Consider the following 21,888-nt stretch of genomic DNA (forward strand, 5'->3'; position numbering starts at 1 on the left):
TAAGCAAAACACCAACACAGATAGTTGAAATGCACAGCATCTCCTAATCTTGACTTTAAGAATTGGTAAAATAAAATAAAATAATAAAATATAATATAATACAATATAAAATAAAATAATGTTGGGAAAGGTGGGAGCTTTGAGGAAGTGCCTCATAGAGGAGGGGACATTTGAATTAGGATTTAAAGATAGGCAATAATTCTATAGTCAAAGTATAGAAGTAAGGAGATGGCCAGCACAATGAGAGCAAAGGATCTGGGACATGATACTGCAGAGCATATTCAGATGGGAAAAGGCAGCCTAATTTTTTCTGAATCATAGAGCATATGGAGGGGAGCAACACAAGTGACACCAGATTGTAGAGTGCCTTAAAAGCCAAGGATGCAGGGCACAATGGCTTGAAGGTAGGGCAGAGGTACATGTTAATGACAGGGAAATGGCAGTGCTACTGAGCAGGCAAAATTTTTATTATTAAACAAGTTGGGCATTATGATTAGTCCCAAGTCTCCAATAAGAATCTGGTGTAACTATGATTCTTCTTTTTTGAGATTTCTAAAAACAATCTGAGGTTAATTAAATTGACACTTCATTTTTAAGCATCCAGGTTGCCTAATAGGTCCAGTAAAAAGCAGAGGGCAATGATTTTTTACATTGTTTGCTAAACAATCTAGGCTGTCACCAACATTCCAAACCAGAAAATGGGAGGGGAGAGAAAAGGATCTGGCAAGCAAAAAACACCATGCTCAGTGCTAAGAAACATCCAATAGATATAAAAAACATGTTTCTACTTTAAGACGAATTGTTGTAACAGAAATAAAATCAGATTTGACATTAGAGAATATAGGTTCAAATCCTAGCTCTCCCATTTAACTACCCGTGTGGCCTTGGGCAAGTTATTTAACCTTACAGAGCCTCAATTTCTTCATCTTCAATAATAAGTTCGAGCTAAATTTCTTTTGAAGTTTCTCCCAGTTCTAGATCTATGATTCTATGATACTATAAATTTTTCTGGTCCTCCTTTATCTGATTGGGTTATTTCCAGCTGAAAATTCTATAAAAACAGAAGGAAAAATCATGGAATTCGGTGAATCATAAGAATTCTCTTTTCTCTCATTTTGAGATTAGCTTATTTAGATCTGAGTCCTGAGGAGAGCTATATAAAAAGATGTCTAGATAACCTCAGCATTTGCAGTGATTGAAAACAATTCCTTTTTAATAGGAATTAACTGCCATCAGTGCAAAAATCCTTCCTAAATAGTGGATTAGACCAAATAATTTCTCAGGCCCTTCCTGTTCTAATACTCATTGTCTACAAGACCAGAAGCAGGCACCTAGAGGAAGGGCTTCATGGCAAAGACAAATATCCAAGGAAAGAGGGAGCTAAGTACTGCTATCCTACAGACTTAATTATTGAGAACAGAATCAAAGAAAATTGAAATCATATCGATTAAGTGCTATTTTCAAATAGACTTTTGCTCCTTTGACTATCCAAAAAAGAATTTTCTTTCTAAGCACAATTGAAATTAAGATTATTATTAGTCTATCTTGATAATAAGTGTTATTGCACAATTATATTATAGGTTGGTTTTAAATATATGCACAGCTGAATATTCTTAAACTTCTGTCTTGGGTGCCTAAAAATCTGTCAAAATAAACATGAGGGCCATCTAGTGGTGATTGCAAACTGCAGTCACATTCCTTTGGAACCCAGACATAGACATAGGGGTCAAAGATTTATAATTTGAAGCGTTGTAAGTGATAATCTAATCTGATCGAGTCTGATTTTAATGATCCTCGAAAGGTTCATTGACTTATCCAGTATAATTTTTCTAGCAAAGTCAAAAATTTCAACATACATCTCAGTTTCCTCATCTGTAAAATGAGATGGGTTTAGATGGCATCTCAGATCCCAATTTATGATCCTAGATCACAGGGTACAAGGCTGCCCTCTCTTTGTCATCTGATCAACTCTTATGGATTCAATGATGTCTTCTTTGCAGGAACCACCCAAATCTAAACATCCAGCCTTTATCTTTCACTATATATCTTCAGCAATATCATTTTCCTGCTAGAAATCTTCACCTGAATGTTCCATAAGCATCTCAAACTCAACATGCCCAAAATATGTCATATTTTTTTCCTGAAATTCACTCCAAGGATCCTCCTAAGCCTATTCAGTTTGGAGGTCATCCTTTTAGTTATCCATGTTTACCATCTTGGAGTCACCTTTGACTCTTCACTTTCCCTCACCCCCAAAATCCAGTCTTCCAAACATCTCTACTCCATCCCTTTCTCTTGACTCACACAAGGGCCACACCAATTCAGCTCCTCATCACTTCTCGCCTCCATGTTTGTAAGGGTCTATAATTATTCTTCCTCTCTCCAGTCTCTCCTTTACCTAAACTGTCATCCACAAATTGTGGGTAGCTGCCAAATTGTTATTTCTCAGCACAAATCTAACCTTCTCATTCCTGTGCTCAAGAAGTTTCATTTGTTCCCTATTGTTCCTAGAATAAAATACACACTCCTGTCTGGTATTTGAATTCTTTCATAATCTGACTTCAAACTTCTCCCCCTTATATACTTGATGTTTCTGCCAAAGTGTCTTCCTTATTGTTACACCCACATAGTATTCTCCCTTCTATGACCTGGAACTAACTATTCTCATGCTTAAAAAGTTTTTGATTTTCACTTCCACTTCTTCAACCTTGTCTTACCCTAAAATCAAGCTTAAATACTGGCTCCTATAGTTTTTTCCTGATACTTTTCCTCAAAGTTTAGTACTCATTCTTCAACCAAAATTATTTTATATTTAATTCAATAAACATTTAAGTCCCTTCTATGTTCCAGACCTATGTTAAACACTAGAGACACAAATTAAAATTTTAAAATAAATAAACTTCAGAAAATTAATGTGGAAATTTGTTATTACATGTAATTGGTTAAAAATAGCTTTATGATAAAAAAAATATATATAGATAGTTCCTGCCCTCAAAGGATCTACAATCTAAAGGGGAGGAGGGATATCATGATGATGGGGGAGTAAAATCCAAGGAGCAAACTGATGAAAAATGTCTGGACTGAGAACCTTCTTAAAATAGAGATTTTGGGGAAGTTCTCTGCTCCGCCCTTCAGCCTGCCCAGTGGCAGAACTGAGGGCACTGAGTATACTCATGAGGTTTGAGTACACAAGCTGACACCTTCTCTGGGATTATGGGAATTTCCAGTGATGAATTCTTCCTGGAAGCATGATGATAGCAGGGTTGACTCTAAGGAATGCAGCTTATATACTTTGTATATTCATATCTGAATACATGTTGCTTCCTTTCTACTAGAATATGAGCTCCTTGACAGTAAGGACTATCACTTTTTTTACCTTTGGGTTCCTAGTGGCTAGAAATGTGTCTAGCACAGAGCAGAAGCTTAAGAAATAATCAAATTAAATTGAAAGGACCTCAGATAGCATAAAGTGATAGCAAATGTCATTCTTTTTGGTGAAGCAATATGATAATGGTAACTTTACCAAGTACTTTGGATTCCCAGTGAATTAAATTATACTTAAAGGTCTATACTCCTATTTCCATTTTAAATAATGCTTTGGGACAACAATCATATAAGATGTCCTTGTCCAGGGGCCTAGAAGAATATATCAGATCTAAGATACAATACTAATAATGTCTTTCTTGAAAGGTATTTTAGGTAAAGGTCTATAACATTCTATCAGTAAAATTTTTAAAAGGGGGGAAGTTTCACATTATGCCCTTAATACCTCTTCATACATTCTTTAGAATTTGAAGGGGAAAAAATCACCACCATTCTTTTAATCAGTATTCAAGCTTTCAGGGCATATCTTAAATGTTTCTGTTCGATAACTGAACTGAGATAGAAAATTTAAGCTCTGTTTTATTAGGGCAGAGATAGAAAGAAAATTCAGTGTGTCCTAGAAGCTCATATAACCAAAGTACTTTGTGAAGTTTCTATTTTTAAAAAATCCAAATATAGAAAAGGCAATCTGGCCAATAGACATAAAAAGAGATATTTAATAAATACAACATATATAACTACCACACTAATTATGATGTGAAAAGAATGTTAACTGTGCTATTTTTAATAACTTCTGCATGCTACCAAGTTATCTAAGGTGGAATTAATATATTATTCTTTTCTTAGCCTTTCTGTGCCTCAATTTTCTTATCTGTAAAAGAGGGAAAATAATGAAATCTCAAGAAGTTATTATAAGAATCAAATCAAATCATGTCTATAAAGCACTCTGCAAACCTTAAGGTACAGGCCCAAAGTAATCTATTTAATCCCATCTAATCCCATTTCCAAAATACCCCTATTATATATACACAAATGTTAGCTCGTATTATCATTATCTTTTTCAATCTGTATTTAATTCACTTTTGAGTAATAGAGGCAATTGTATCTTGTCTTTTCCCTGCCAAATGCCTAGAAAATTATGAGGTAGAGAAGAAAATGAGGTTGGCTTTTTGTTTTGTTGCTGTTGTTTGGGGAGGGGGTTTAACCGAGTAGATTTAATATGTTGAGCATATTGGGGATTAACAAGCAACTTCTTTAAGTCAATGAAAAATTTGAAAAGGCTGAAGCAGGTTAGTTCTCCTAATAGTTAAATAATAACATCCCATTAAAGAGCCAAAAGTAAAATAACAGGTGAGGCAATTCACATTTTAAGGATTTGACATTTGTGTAATTTTACATTTTTATAGTCATATTTTCTCATGGTTCTTGTTTTGCTTCTTCATAAAAGATGCATTGAATAGATATTATTTCACCCTACACAGTCTTTCTGTCTTTGTTAAGGGACTTGGAAATTTTTAAAAGCTTCAAATTCCAAACATATATAAGAGCTCAGTGTCATATAAATATTGATTGTGGCATCAATTGCTCAGATTTGTAGACTATACTTATCTTTTGATTTCTCTTTTAAAAAGAGCATTGTCAGGTACCATAGATGCTCTGCCTTGGCCTACAGTTAAAATGTCAGGTTGATAAACTATGTCCTAGAGATTTTCAGGGCAAGGTGCCCTTCCATTTAGAAAAGAGAAAAATTATGGCTAACCAAAATTCTTATGACTATTCCCACAAGCCAATCAGCAACATACCTTTGATGATAGCAACAGGACATGAAAATTTCAATTCACATTTTATAACCTACATTACTAGGGTAGATTTTACCCTTGCCTAAATGATCATACCAAACTGAAAGAGGAAAAGAGACAGAAAACATAGTAAGAGTGAAAAAAAGGACTGGATTGTTATTATAGACATCTGGATTTCAATGGCAATTTTTGCTAACTAGCTGTCACTTCACCTTGGCAAATCATTTCTCTCTGGACCTTAGGTATTTCTTCAGTAAAATTAGAGTGTTGAACTAGTTATTCTTTTTTCCATCTTAGAATCAATGCTATGTATTGGTTCTAAGGCAAAAGAGTGGTGAGGACTAGGAAATGGTGTTTGTGACTTACCCAGGGTCACACAGTTAAGAAGTGTCTGAGGTCAGATTTGAACCCAGAAACTCCCATCTCCAGACCTGGCTCTCTATCCACTGAACCACTTAACTCTCCCTGAACTAGATATTCTTGAATCTTAACTTCCCTTAATATTATGTGAGATTTTCTTTAATAGTTTGATGGATCCCTTCAATGGAATACTCCTGCCAATGCTATAGATCACTACCCAATATACCAGAAAGCCTTCCTCTAGATCAAAGGTTCTTAACCTGAGGTCGGTGAACTTGTTTTCTTTTAAAAATTATAACTGTATATTAATGGAATTAGTTTCCTTTGCAATTCTATAGTTGTTTTATTGATTTAAAACAACATGATTCTAGGAAGGGATCTATATAAGCTTCACTGGTCCATAACAAAAAAGTTTATAAACATTTACTCTAGGTTTGTTAATATTATATGAATAGAAATTTCAGTAAGGCTACTTCTTAATTATTAAGAAACAGACAAGCATTTTATTATCTCATTCCTTGCTTTTGTTATATGACTTATCCATTCATTTGTCAGGTCTTGTTATCTTTTTTGTTATTTCCCCTTTACAATTCTTCACTAATAAGATTGTGCTACCTATTCATATCCATCATTAAACTTTCTATTGTTCTTTGGGCAACCCAAAACTTGGATTTTGGGGGGACAGTTAAAGAATATCCTTGCAAGAATATTATGATTTTTTTAAAAAGTGGGTCTTAGTTTCAAAAAGTATGGATTCATTAAAAAAACTGCACAGTTTCCCAAGTTGTAACCTAGCAACCTCACCTCCTCATATTTAATTCTGTACCAAATTGTTGTGCTTGCCCATGACATATGAATTAAAATATCAGTTTTACAGACAGCTTATCCAACTAAATATCCAAATCTGAATAATGATTATCTTCATCGATTTGGTTTCTTATAAGTAAGCAAACCTACAGAATTTAAAAGCTGCCACATAAATGTGATCTAAATCACACCACAATAAGGTCCAGTTATCCTTGTCTGGCTCCCCCTCCCCAAGCAAACTTTCTTCCATGAAGACTCCTTTCTATTAGGTGCCAACTTTGGAAGAGAAAAATTTTATGTGACCCACAATCATGTCTTCTCCCAACAGCCACATATCAATAATACTGTACTAGTCTGTTATTATGTTTAGAGAGTCCTTTTTAGACCAGGTTTACTTTAGTAAAAAATGTCCTATGATTCGCAGCTACAAAAACAGTGAAGTTAATTGTCAGACCCTCCAAACCCAACTGTAAAGTCGTCAGGAATAATGCAGATGAACACAGAAGAAAGCACGGACTGCAATAACAACCATGTTAACCTTAGATCAATAGAAAAACGCAAGGAAGAAAAATCAATACTTGTTTGAAAAGACAAAATTGGTTGAGATAGACATTTTACAGGCTTTCACAAACAATGGAAAGTTTTTCAAAGCTCCTAATGTACTGGTCCTTAAAAATGCTTATTCAAAACTGAACTTATATTATTGTTTTGATGGTGGTTACCTCTCATTTCTGATTCATATACAGATTTCTTCAGACTAACCATATGTTGATACTTTGAAACATTAGACTTCTCTTTTAGCAGGTGTCTGGTATAGAAATCAAGTCAACAATCACTTTTAAATGTCTATTGTGAGCATAACAATGTGCTAGGTATTAAAGGGGTAAACTTTGAGAGAATCTAAGGAAAATAAGATCTCAGCTCTGGATTTAAGAAACACTTGATCAGTCCTTGAGAGAAGGGAAATACTTCAGTTGATGAAAGTTGTGGGAAACAGGGAAAAGATGAATGGCAAGAATAAAAGCTCAAAGATCAAAGAAAGGAAAAGGTGAGTCTCCTCATTTGTCTAAAATGTATAATATTTGAGGGAAATGCTGAGAATTTAAGCTGCAAAGGAAGACTGGTTTCAGACTACATAGAATATAGAGCCTTGATCACCTAGTTAAGAAGTTTGGGGAGGGGGATAAATAAGCAATCAGGAGTTCCTGAAGGTTTTTGAGCACTTATATATCACTTCCACTATAAATATTTCCCAGGGCTCTACAACTGGAAATGGTTTCTCCCTCCTCAAAATTCTCTTGGAACTTTGTCTAGGTTTCTCCTATTTGGTTGTGTGGAGTATATTATAGTTCTTTGTAAACATGGCTTACTTCCATGTTTCGACTGTAACTTCTTCAGAGGCAGGGTGTCAGTTTTTTTTTTCATCCCTATAACCCCATTCTTAACAAACTGCTGCTGACATTGTGTTTGTTTTTGTTCCTATTTTGTTTAGAAGAGGTTCAATGCTTAACTCGCCCAGGAATTGGATTTAAGTAAGGCAGAGTTGAACAAAATCATCAGCCTCACTCTCTCTTCCAGAGTCATTGAAGTCCAGTGGTAAGACAAAAGTCAGGACAAGTAGAGATGGCTAACCAAGCTCTAAGCCCTGGACAGTGCCTGCTTGAGCCACCTTCATGACCAATGGATTAACTTGTTCTCACATGTCCATTCCAGTGAGGAAAGTCTTCCCATGCTTAGGGTAGACATCCCCCTTACTCACCAACAGTTTGAGCCTTGTTGGTCCCTTTCAACCTGGTTTAGTCCATCTGTCAAGTTGGTTTTACCAAATTGTGGCTGTTGCACATGCCATACAAAGCTTCTTGGAGTCATAGATGAAAATTGGGTGAAAGATGGACACCAAAGGTAGATGAACATCCCTGAAGAGGCCTCAGCAAGCCTTCACTCCATATCCTTCCAAAACATACTATGTGCTAAATAAATATTTGTTCAATTATTGAGCTGCAGTAGAATTTTCATTACACATACATATACATATCTTCTTATGTTTTAGCAGGAGTTTTGTTTTTCTTTTGTTCTCAGGGAATATGATATTTAAAATGTATAAACATTTTCCCCAAAATCTTGCAGATAAAATTCCTTCTCTACACTTACAAACACACACATGCGCACACACACACACACACACACACACACACACACACACACACCCTTCTAATTTGAGGGAAAAGTGGAAATTAGACTCAAAACGTATAAGTTGATACAACATATACATATCTAATGTTGCAAAATGTTTGAAAATTGATAGGTGACCAGGGATGACCACTACTGATGTGAGTTGAAAAAGGACCAAAAATATTCAGTTCTTATTGGTATTATGTTTCTAATGAAGATTATGATTGAAAATCTTTCCTTATTTCTATAATTTTAATCAAAGCATGGTTTTTCAGTTCTGTAATTCACATGCTATAGAAGATTATGTTTTGTTCCATTTGGATATAAATTCCTTAAGAAAAGGCAATGAGGAAATTGCAGCAATGTCTTCCCCTGAGGGGAAAATAATGAGAAGCAAGAAAAAGGTAAAGGGATTATCTCCTTAGAACTGCCCACATGCTGGAGAATTTAGAGTGGATCAGCTAATATAATGGAGTGTCCTCATTTGTATAGGACCTCTCCATGTCCTATTCTGAATAAAAAACTATCCTGTGATATAGTTAGTGCTGAACCTGGAAGTGTACAAATAGAGTCTGGAGCAGCAATTGCTGGGGATGCTGGAAAAGGAATTTTATGCTTCTGGTAGAGGTTCACTTTAAATGACATCCTGAAAAAGTGGAAATTCAAGTGTCAATTGATTAGAGAGGAATAATATAGTGTGAAAGCTAGAAGTAAGATATAGGAATGAAGGCTAGAATTAATGGATTATAATATCTGGGTTCAAGTCTCAATTGTATAAATCTGGGTGACCAACTAAGTGTCTCTAAGCATGTTTCTTTCCCTCTAAAATGATAATGTGTAATACTTATGCAGAGAGGGAATATAGCATGATAAGCTAGCTTTAAAACAAGAAAGAACTGAATTCAAGTTCTTCCTCTTATATGTAATAGCTTTGTGACCCTGGGAAAATCATTTAATTCTTTCCTTCTCTATTAAACTCTCAAGTTATAGAGAAAATGGCAGCCTGATTTGTTAGAGGGAGTTTCCTCCCTAGGGGTTCCCAGTTACACATCTACACCCTATTCCTAATTTACCCTGTTTACTTCAAAGGATTAGAAACTAGGATATCAGGATAGGTATAGCGATAAGCCTGACGATAGAACTAGGATAGGTAAAATTGATATGGTAGTTTTACTTATAGTATCTCAAGTGATTCTCAGAATAACTCTGTGTGTTAAGTATTACAGGTATCAATCTCGTATTAAATCTGAGGAATCTGAACCTCAAAGAATTGAACTGACTTCCCTAGACTCCCACAGCTAGAAAATGTTAATACCAGGTTTTTCTCGACTTTATGCCCAGATATCTTCTCACTACATCATGCTGGTTCCACTAAGCACTAAATGTGAGTTAGTAATATGGTTGTTACTGTCCCAGGTACTTGGGAAGTTATTTAAAAAAAGAAGAAGAACTAAGTCTAGTCTCTTAGGTCTAAGACTCAGAGATTGAATTTAAATTTGAATTTAAACACAAATTTAAACCTCAGCAGAACACTGAAGGTCCAATCCTTCCTTTTACAAATTAGGAAATTAAGATCCAAAGGTGAAGTGACTTGGCCAAGTTTTAACAAATAGTCATTCTTCCCCCTCACTTCCCAGAATTGCAACCCAATGCCTCTAATTTCAATTTTATTACTCTCTGCACTGTACCCTTTGCCTCTTCTGGCATTTACTTAATCTTTGAATAAGATGACCTTGGGCAACTTATTCAATTTCTCTGAGCCTAATTTTCTCCATCTCTAAAATATCTGTAAGAATTTGCATTTGATATCTTCTATAGCCCCATCTGAGAGTTTTAGATGTGAAAAAGACCTCTCTCATCACCTGTTGTGAGAAATAACAAATGTGTGAGGCGGTAGAATCAAAAACTCAAAGTCACTAAGCCGAAGGATGAGCTGGATTTAAATATAAAACAATAAAATTTAAGCTGGATCACTGCAAAATCTTTCACTTACATTTTTTAGAAAACCTGCAGCCTAGATACAAGAGAAGAGTGAGGGTTAGAGAGCCATTTCTATGAAATTACCTGCGTGTTTTTATGGACAGAAAGTTCAATATGAGTCAAAAGTTCTATGTGGCAGTCAGAAAAGTTAAGGCTGCTTTAAAAAAATCATGGCCTAAGGGTTACTGATGATGATAAAAGTGAAAAAGGGAAGAAAGCAAAAAGAGAAGGCTGCTGAGATTGCTCAATACAGATTATAAGATCTTTGTGGGAATTCTGTTACCAAGTAGACAGATATAAGAGGCATAAAGTGTGCCATAAAGGGGCAGAAAATCGCTGACTGTCTGATCACATTAAAAGAAACCACTGAGTAAGCAAGAGGTAGAATCTAGAAAGGTTATATTCTAGAGAGCCTAGATTGGGAAAAAACCTTTTTCCTGTATTAGCAATAAATTCCTATCCAAGACTACATGAAATTACAGAGATTCAGACAAATTGATTAAATGTCTAATGATACTGCACAAATGTCACTAGTATTTCTTTATCAAAGGAGTGTATTAGAAAAGAAATAAAAGTTTCTGTGGGAATAAGGTAAGATTTTCTTTTTTTCACCCTTTTTTATTTAGAATATTTTTCCATGATTACATAATTCATGATTCTCACTCCCCCTACTCTTCCCCCCCCTCCAAAAGCTGACAAGGATTTCTACTGGGTTACACATGTATCATTGTTCAAAATAAGGTAAGATTTTATATGTTGTGTTGCTTATTTCATTTGATATCACTTAACAATTTAACAGTGGTTCCCAAACTTTTTTGGCCTACCGCTCCCTTTCCAGAAAAAATATTACTTAGCCCCCTAGAAATTATTTTTAAATTTTAATAGCAATTAATAGGAAAGATAAATGCCCCTGTGGCCATCACCACTCCCCTGGATCACTGCAGCACCCACCAGGGGGCGGTGACGCCCACTTTGGGAATCACTGGTTTAGAAGATGGAACCCATAGGTTAGTAGAATTTGGCTTCCAAGCAAATGATGAATGAATTGGTTTATGGCTATATGACTCAGTCGATCTTTTTTTTTTCTAATTAGACTATTTTCTTCAGGTTCACTTTAGCAATTCTTTTGATAATTTGTCCTTTGACTAGGGAATGACAGTATTAAAATACATACATAGAAAATGCAAAAAAAAGAGCAGAGTATAATTGCCAATGACAGTTTGCTTATGGGAAATAGCAAAATGTATAGCATTCAATAAATGGACACTCAGAAAAGAAGAAGGCCAATCCTGTATTAAGAATAGGGTATTATATACAAAGGAAAAATATTTAGAAGAAAGTCTGGCAGATTAGATAGATGGAAGATTGAATTTATGGGAGAACATAAACAAAAATCATGAACGTGAACAATGATTGACAGGTATGAATGGTTTGTATTCTGCACCGGCAGATGGAGAACCTATTTCAAAGAGTACAAAAATTTATTGAAATATTGAAGTTGAAATTTTTTTAAAAGCTTGCATTACTATATATGCTACTCTTATGTGTTTTCCCCTAAAGAGAGAAGAAAAAATTTTATGAGCAAAATTATCTGGAGACCATATCTAAATTTTATAATTATATATATATGTATATATATATACACACACATATATATACACATATATATGCTTATTTATTTATATATATTTATTCACACACAAATAGATATTAGATAACAAAATTATAAATTATAATGTAAATTATATTATTTATATATGTATATAATTATAAAATATAAATTAAAAAAACAAAAAGTGGACCATAGAGAGAGGGGGAAAAAAGCACAAACTTCAAGGCTGGCCACCTCTTCTGAGAGCAGGCTGAGCCAGCCCAGAATCAGATCATGAACCATCCTGCATCCCTGGTTCCAAAGGGGTAGGGTGGAAGCGCCAACTTTCTGTCCCATGCATCAATGTATGGTGTTTGTGATGTCCCTTCCCAGGGTTTCTCTGGTTGGAAGACTCAGACCTCAGTCAGGACAAGAGGAGTAACCACACAGAATTTAGATTGGCTGCCCAGAGCACATGCCCTTTTCCCACAAGGATCTGCCTAGCTTATTTAATTACTTCAAACACAGAACAGATGCCATCTTGCCAGTCCTTACCAAAGATCAAAGATGGAGACAAAAGAAAAAAGGACTCTACTTCTGGCCTCAGGGAGATACAGTTTGAGCTCCAGCCCTAAAATTAAATGTTTTTGAGCTTTAAAATCAAAAGGTTGCTGTGGGAGACCAAAAAAGTGGTATAAATTAATATTAACTTTCCACAAAGGAGAACTGAGAAATGGTAGAAGAATAGATTAATCATATCAATGATAGAAATAAGAAGTGATACAAAAGGAAAAATCAAAGGGCTGGCTTTGGTGTAAGGAAGACCTAGCCTCATGCCCTGCCTTTGACACATGTTAGCTAGCTCAATGGTACAAGTGAATAGAACACCGACCCTGGAATCGGAAAGACCTGAGATCAAATCAGGCTTAAGTTGTGTGACTTTGGGCAAGTCATTTAAACTCTACCTTCCTCAGTTTCCTTGTCTGTAGAAGGAAGAATGGTAGCACCTACTTTCCAGGATTTTTAAGAGGATAAAATTAGGTATTTACCCACTAATTAGTGAACTTTAAAATTACTAAATAAACATTAGCTATTATTTTTTTTTACCTTTTTTACTTTTGTCAAGTGTCTAGGCAAATCTCTAAGTTATGGACTTGAAATTACAGATGAATGGCAGATCCATAATATTGGAAGGAGTTTGGTTTTATTTACACAGGCATTTCTATTAATAATAATAATAAATCGTTCATTTTAAAAATCTTTGTAAGCCTTTTTCTTTTTTCTTTTGTTTGCTATCTTTCCATTTTAATCCTTAAATACCTCTGAGATAACTTTAGTTGAATCTCACACCAAGTTTTCTTTTAACTAGTTCATGATGTTTTGTGATATAATATTGTTCATAATCTTCAATCATCCTCTATAGTATTTTACAAACAAATTTGTTCATGATCTTCAATCATCCTCTATAGCATTTTACAAACCAATTTATGTTTAAGGAAGTGTTGTCCTAAACTGCTAGATTGCATGACTTCATAAATAAGTAGAGTGCTCTCACAGCAGAGTAGTGTAGATTATAGGCTCTTTTGATGTCTTTGCTGTGGCAATGGATGTGAATTTTTTACATTATATAAAATTATTGTAGTCTGTGTCTAAATTCTTTAGTCCTTCTTACCTCATTCTTCATTGTCAATAACTTGCTTAAGTAGGGCAGGATGAAGTTGTTTTTGGCATCGGGTATACCTTGTTCTCTCTTTATATTTTTTAATCTTACTTTGTAAATGACAGATATGTTGTAATGGATAGACAGTCAGATCTTCAGTCAGGAAGCTCTAGGTTCAAATTCTCTCTCTGACATATAATAAAGCATATCCCCAGGCAAGTCATTTAATTTCGGTGCCCTATGCAATTCTCTTTAAGGTTATTGGTTTCATAGAAAATAATAACATGCATTAATAACAAGAGTTTACTTAGCTGAGAATTCCTTCCCCTTATATTCTAGATATATACAAATTTTTATCTTTTCCCTCACAACTTGACAATCTGACTATATAAAACTATTAAAAAACATTTATTAAGAAATTAAGAAATGACTTGGCAATAAGTCATCTATAGTCTGTTAAGGCATATTCAATTACATATACACATATGTGCATTATATATATGTATTTATCTATATGCATGAATATGTGTGTGTGAGAGAGAGAGATAGGTGGCTCAGTGGATAGAATGCAGAAATCATCATCAATAGGCCAGCCTCTACCTATGAGTCTTTTCATACTTAGCTAAGCTGATGCTTGAGAAGCAGATTCTGAGTATTGTTGGTATCCCTCAACTGAAGTTGTTCTGGCATGGCAGAACCAAATCAGACTGTGCCCTGACCTGATGTAGACCTTAGGAACCCAGGGTCACCTCCATACATAAATAAAGTGTCCAAGTAGGCCTTTCTGGTGGAACGAAACTATAATTAGGAAAAAAACTTCTTGAGAAACCAAGAATTGGAAGTTGTGCAAAAAATATGTCAGCAAATATTTAATTCTGAAGGTTATGCATGCAAATTGAAAATAGAGGATGAAAAGAGGAGAGGGGGAAACAAATTTCATTTGCAAAGAAAATACATAAGGGAAGGAAAATGGGCATTTGCAAATTAGATTTTGTTGGGAAAGTGAGCCAATGTGTGAAAATGAAAGAATGCAAATATATACTCTAGAAGTATTGGGGGGAGAGATGAGGGGGAGGAATAGTGTTCTCCTGGATATCACACTGATTATTTCATTCAAATCCTTCCCGTCTTTTCTGTTTATTAGCTTCATGACAATGAGCATATCAAATACCTTCTCCAGTTCTCAGTTTCCTCATTGTAAAAGTAAAGAAAATAATATCACTGATCTGGTATGAGGAAAATGTTTTATATATATATATATATATATATATAGGACATCCAAAAAGTCTAGGGAGAATTTTAAGCTATTAAGGATGGTTATTAACATTTCAGAAGTATAAATGATACAAACTTACAAATTCATTTAAACAGTTAATTTTTTAAATATTGGTGTTTCCTTTTAAAATTCAGCATAATCACTGCTTTGTGCTATACATCACTCTGGTTGATTTTTTAACTTTGTAAAAACTTTAATCAGCTGCTGCTCAGTGACTAAAAGGATTGAATTTGTAATCCCAGCTTTAAGAACATCAAAGAATGAGGTTTTGATGCATACACAACAGTTTTGATATGAACTCCTCTCTAAAGGAAATATATCAGGTGATTGTAGTTGCCAAAGAAAAAATGTTCTCTACCCCTCCACCAGAGTGAAAAAGTGCCATCCTGAAACTGTCACACATGCAATGCATAATGGTAAGGTACTCCGTCTTGACAAAATTAAAATTAAATGAATTATAGTTCAGAATTTACAAAACCAGACGAGTAGAAAGCGAATGTATAGTTAAACTTTTTTAACTCCTACTTTCTGTTTTAGAATCAATAATGTGTATTGGTTCCAACGCAGAAAAATGGAATGGTAAGGGCTAGACAATGAGAGTTAAGTGACTTGTCAAGGGTCACACAATTAGAAAGTGTCCGAGTGCTAATTTGAAACCAGTACCTCCCTTCTCTAGCCCTGGCTTTCAATCCACTAAACCACCTCTCTGCCCCCTATAATTAAACTTAAAAATTTTTTTCTGTAAATATGTAGCATTCATACTTCAGAAACTATTAAGCCTTAAAACCCTACTAAAAGTTTGGAAGTGTGCTAAATAAATTATGTTTACATAAAATAACCTATAAAGGTAGATTTTTAGTACTTTTACCTAAAAGTAAATGGATTTTTAATTTTAAGTCTTTATATTTATGTAAGACTACTATTTTGTGGAAACAACCTAACTCCGGAGCAGTTCTATCTCTGGATAACTTCAAGAAGATAATGCATATAGTTATTTAAGATGGAAACAGCTTTTACTTGATGGAAGACAAGACATTGAATCATATGATCCCTTGAGGACCCTTCTGTGATTTCAAGGTTAATAACAATAAACATCTAGTAACAAGGAAGTGTTTTATAATGCATAATTACAACCCTGCAGGAGTTAACATCACTTTTATATAAATTAAATATAAGCAAAAAATTATCATTTCTTCATTAGATGCTTTTGAAAAATGTCTGATGCCACAAATTTGCTTCAGATCTCAGTAGTTTCCCACGGGAACATCTGTGCAATAATAACATTTTTCCCATATTATTCCTCAGAAAGCAAAATACCCACTAACTGTGTCCTGCCTTTTTTATGGGTTCCAAAAAGTTGAAACATCTTTAGAAAATGGTGCCTACCAGTGACTTCAGAAAGCCAATGATTTATGCCAACTGAGATCTGTCAGATCTACAAACAGAAAGCTATTTTCGCACAGTCTCCCTACTTGTTATCTTCACATCAGAAACTATGACAACTAGTGTCTGACAAATGTCTATTCAGGACCAATATTTTAATGACAGTATTTGCTTCTCTTGGCAGCCGGCCCTGTAAACCCAAATTTACCAAGAATTACAAAGCCATCTGAACACACATGAAACCAAAGACAGAGGGATGAGGTAGTATACAGATTGCTTCTATACTGGAATAACCAAGTATATTTGCAAATACTGGGGAATATTATTACTATTGACACGGGCCAATGAATTGTTTTATTCTGACTTTTGACATGATTCAATATACTTTATGTATCCTGCTTTGTATTCAGTACCTAGTACATGACAACTCTCTTGTTAGACTCTAAACCAGAGATTCTTATCTTTTTTTTTATTTTAATGTCACAGATCTTTTAGCAGTCTATACAACCTCATAGACCATTTCTCAGAATAATGTGGTTTTTTATCATAATTTAAGGAAAATTTCAGTTAGAGGTAAGTGGAAAAAAGAAAAAAAGAAAAAGATATAAATTTCTCCATCCAACTTCATTTAATCCCTCAAAATCCATAGATGCCAAGTTGAGAACTTCCTTGGGGGAAGGAACTACCTCTATTCCAATCGATTCTTATACTTATGAATGATACATGATTTAATCATTATACATAGCTCGATCAATTGAATTTTTTTTTACCCACTAAATACAATGTAAAGTTGGACATAGAGGAGTGTGTGTGTGTGTGTGTGTGTATCTTAGAAAATATATCAAGAGAAAAAAATAAATAACCTGAGATTGATATATTGTTACTATTTTCTTAAAGAAGTATTAGCACAGAAGTACCTATATGGCTCAGTGGATGGAGAACCATGACTGGAGAGAGAGGTCCTAGGCTCAAATTTGGCCTTACATACTTACTAGCTTTGTGACCCTGGTCAAGTCACTTAACCCCTGTTGCCTAGCCCTTACCACATTTTTGCCTTGGAAACAATAAATAGTATTGATTCTAGGACAGAAAGAAAGGATTTTTTAAAATGAATCAAAACCTAGACATAGTTTTTGGATATAGAGGATACTAAATACAATCATAAAAAGGAAATGGATTTTTAAAAATTTTATGCCAAGCCTGTGATTTTATTTTTATAGGAAGTTTCCAATGAAGGACCATGCAACTAGGTGGCACAATAGATAGCGCACCAGGCCTGGAGTCAGTTAGACTTGAGTTCAAATCTGGCTTTAGACACTTAATAGATGAACAAGTCATTTAAACCTGTTTGCATTGTTTTTTTTATCTGTAAAATGAAGTGGAGAAGGAAATGATAAATCACTCTTATCTTTGACAACTAAACCCCAAGTGGTGTCACAAAGAGTCAGATATAACTAAAATTAATGAAAAAGAAATGAATTTTGACTTTCTGCTCTACAGTTTATAGTCTTACAGGTTTTCCTGGGCTATTGGAAGGTTAGAAAATGTGCCCATGATCACATAGCCCAATGTATGGGAGACAAGAATTGATTCTTCTTAACTCTAAGAGTGATTCTTTGCTATGCCACAATATCTCTCCTTACAAACAGGAAATAAATAGTTACCAGTGTGGTAGGCATTTTTTAATCAGCTGCTATTTATAATCAGTCTATCAACATGAAGACCAAAATCAATAATCAGAAGCAATTTTTTAGAAATGAAGCTATGGAACACAATTATAATAACTATAACAGAAGTTAAGATGTTGAGACTGAAAATAATGACTATATAAATAATATACATCAACACAGTTAATAACTATTTCTAAAGATATTAAAAGATAAATCAGTCACCATAATAAGTAGACCAGAAGAACACAGAAACCAACATAACCAGTAGACATGTCATCTCATTACCAAACAACAGTCAAGGGTAGCACCAATTTAGAATAAAAATTTATCTTTAAAATTGTGCAAAAGGGAATGTTAAAAGAATATGATCGGTATTTTTTCATAAAATATTTTAAAAAGCAATGGTTTAAAAAACGTTAAAGACAGCTTAAGACAAAATATTCCAAGAGAACCTTAAAATGAAAGCAGAAATTGGATCACAAGTTGTTGAGAAATGGGAAATGCATGTCAAGGTCACTCTAATGACTAATCTTTTCATCAGTGATTATGAAGCCATTACATATGATCTTTCATGTACTATATAAGTAAGGAAAAATAGCACTAAAGAAAAAAAGATAAAAAAACTGTTGAATTAGACTAATAATAAACAAAATAGAACCAAGCTAAAGATAGTACAATTCTAAAAGCTTTAAAGGATCTCTTATTGAAATATATAATCACTTCATTAAAAATTTTTAAAAATTAATTTTAATTTAAAAATTAATTTTAAAAAATTAAACATTTACTATATGCTAGATAGACTATGCTAATTGCTGAAGATATGATTACATAGTAAAAAACATTATCCCCACTCTAAAGGAACCCATACAACTATGTACAGAATAAATTCAAAGAGGACAAGTGCAAAATAATTAAACACGAGGTGGTTGTAGAAAGAAGGCACTAATTGGGGGGTCATTTTCTAATAATTCATTATGTCATTTTCTAAGTCAATATGCTGCAGCCCATATGTACAATTTCATGGCTTCAGTTTCTATTTGAGTTTGAAGCCACCGATCTACATAATTATTCAGGGCAACCTGATGAAGGCATGATCAGAGAACCCAAAAGTTTTAATGAATAATGTGTTCAGCAGAACACATCTTTATAGCAAAGCAACTGAATAAAAGGTACAGGAAACAAAAGATTTCATTGTGTTTCTTATTCATTGGTCAGAAAAATAGCATTTGATTCTGTGATGCAAAATTCCACTTAAAAAGCTGTCTTTCATTTAGGTGTCTCCCATGCATTTTTCAACAGAACTTGAAAGACATAACAAAATAATTTTGTTTCATTGTCCTTTGAAATATCAGTTGATATGGGAAATATATCAATTATAGGGAAATTTTTACAAGATGAACAGAAAAGAGACCTTTTTGTATACATAAGAACTTTGTATATATAAGAACTTTTTGTATATATATTTAGCAAAGTACAATACTACAACTGCACATCTGCAAAGGAACTTGAACTTGAGACTGGGATAAGAACCGTCTGTGTTCAGGTACTACCCAGCATAAACATAGGCAGACACAGGGGAGGGAGTATGTGCAATAAGGAGAGTAGGGCCAATTCAAAGGAAGAAACTAAGGATTTCTTATCTCAGATACTTTCCATGACTGAAGTAGACATACATGTTTATATAAGAGTACTTAGATAGTTGGCAGAAGAAAGTTTGAAAAGTTATCTATATTTTAGAATAATTCCTAGTCACATACAACATCACACAGTACGGTCAGCCAAGTTGAATTGGCCTCAAAGCTCCATTGGAGTAGGGGATGATAGGCAGCAGGTAGGGAAGGACCCAGTTACTAACATGAAACCAGAGTCATAGAAGCATAAACTGAAAGTAGAAAATGACCTTAGAAGTCTTCTAAGCCAGTCTCTTCTTATTATACATGAGGAAAATGAAAATATATCAATTGTCCAAGGTCACACCAGTGTTAATTGGCAGAACCAAGACTCAAAACTAAGACTTTAACTTGAAATCCAGAACTGTTTTCATTGAAACACATTGAACTGACCTTAGAAGAAGATCTACTTTCATCCACATAACTATTCTATGGATTCAGGGCAAAGTTCATCTTGCAGTTTCAAATCAGTCTTTTTTTTTAATCAACTTTTTGGTTAAAAAAAATCAATCTTCTTACATTCAGAAAGTAGTCAACTTTGTTATTCATTTGTCAAAAACTCATAGTAGTCACTAGGGAGAGCTATCCATCAACTTGGAATTACTACCACTTTGAATGAAAGCATTTCTTTCTTGTGATATTAATTCAAAATCATTCCCTCAGTACCTGAATTTTTCAGAACCAGCAGATGTATAGATCTCAGAATTATAACCCTTCCTCATTTTGATAGAGCACTGAATTTTCAGTTAGAAGCCAAGGATTCATGTATGGTCTACTCCACTTACTACTCATATGACCTTAATCAGATCAATCAACTTCCCTCGCCTCACTTTCTTTATGTTATAAAATGAATAGGATGGATTATCTGAAACTAAACCAAGGCTATATGCATTTCTAACCTCTAAGTGTCATTTAAATGTATGTCATTACTATTTATATTTTTTCAAATAGATATCGCAGCACGACTTCAAGCTCCAAAGAAATGTTTCTAAAGAATTCATCCAAAAGCTGATCATGCAATTTTCCTGGGGTTTTCAAAGATGCAATGGAAAATTCTTTTAAGATGATTTGATGTACAAGATTCATATCCCCCTTCTGCAGCTGTTATCAGTACAGATATATGATTGAGATATTGCTACCACAGGTAACCAAGCTCATCAGTATTAAATCACTGATACTATTGTTTCAGTTATAGATCACAGGCTGACTTACTGATAGGAAGCATTTAGAATAACTATTAAAACTAAATGAAAAATCCTTTGAATAAAAAGACAAGATTATAATGCTGTCTTAAACTCACAATTATCTTTGACACAAAAGTATGAGATGAACCAGAAAATTAAAATAAATACAGATAATTCACAGTCTCTCTTTTACTTCCTTTCTATTTCTATCTCTGCAAAACTCATTTTGTTATGTGCAAGTTAAAAGAAGTCCCTGGCTATAAAAATACAAATGGTGATGGGAGGAGAGATCTTAAATTTTGACTATTCGGGAAGGTTGCAAGGAGGTTGCAAGAGGTAATAAAAACAAAATATGTCAAATACCTCTTCTAAAGTGGTATCTGAAATTCCATAGCCAGTTAGGTGCAGAAGATGTAGGTTTTGATCCAGAGCCTGAAAGAGTCCTTTAAAGCATGCTTTATCAGTATCCTTTGGAATTGCATAAGTTAGCTCATTCCCACCATTTTCTTTAAGAAATGCTTGTGGAATATATATTTGTATCAAAGTTGTAACTCGATGTGTGTCCTTGGCATCTTGGGTCTCCAGAATGAAAGGCTACAAAGAAGTTGGGAGAGTAACAAAGAGAGAAGAAGTAAGATTCACAAGTACCTCAAAGAGACATCAATTGATTCGAATTAATCATTATACAGTCTACAAGGATTAAAATTCCTATTAAGTAAAATTTAAATAGTCACCCACTGACATGTGTCAATATGGTCTATGTGTTTGTTTCAAATAGAAATCAAATCAGACACAAGACATCTTCACAAATAGATCAATTATTTCACCTCTCCCTACTGTGAAGGTCACCTAAATTCAATTTTGAGATTTGCACAAGGCAAAAACTGTATGTGCCAGATCACCACTGCAATCTAGTTTACTACCGCATTACTAGCAATGAATTATGAGATAATAATAGCAGAGTTTGTGTTTATTGACAAAAAGGAAAACATCAGTTGGTTGGAACCCTGAG

The 21,888-nt window shown here is 34.1% G+C and overlaps 1 protein-coding gene across 1 annotated transcript in view; it reads right to left on the reverse strand.

Moving 5' to 3' along the window:
* The window catches only part of ABCA13 (ATP binding cassette subfamily A member 13), a 474,630-nt gene that overhangs the window by 197,018 nt on the left and 255,724 nt on the right, over positions 1 to 21,888 (reverse strand). The window contains 1 exon segment of the mRNA XM_044676455.1: positions 21,240 to 21,470. Coding sequence (XP_044532390.1) covers positions 21,240 to 21,470 — 231 coding nt within the window.

This window comes from Gracilinanus agilis, chromosome 1 (genome assembly GCF_016433145.1).
Source record: "Gracilinanus agilis isolate LMUSP501 chromosome 1, AgileGrace, whole genome shotgun sequence".
Lineage (NCBI taxonomy): Eukaryota > Metazoa > Chordata > Mammalia > Didelphimorphia > Didelphidae > Gracilinanus > Gracilinanus agilis.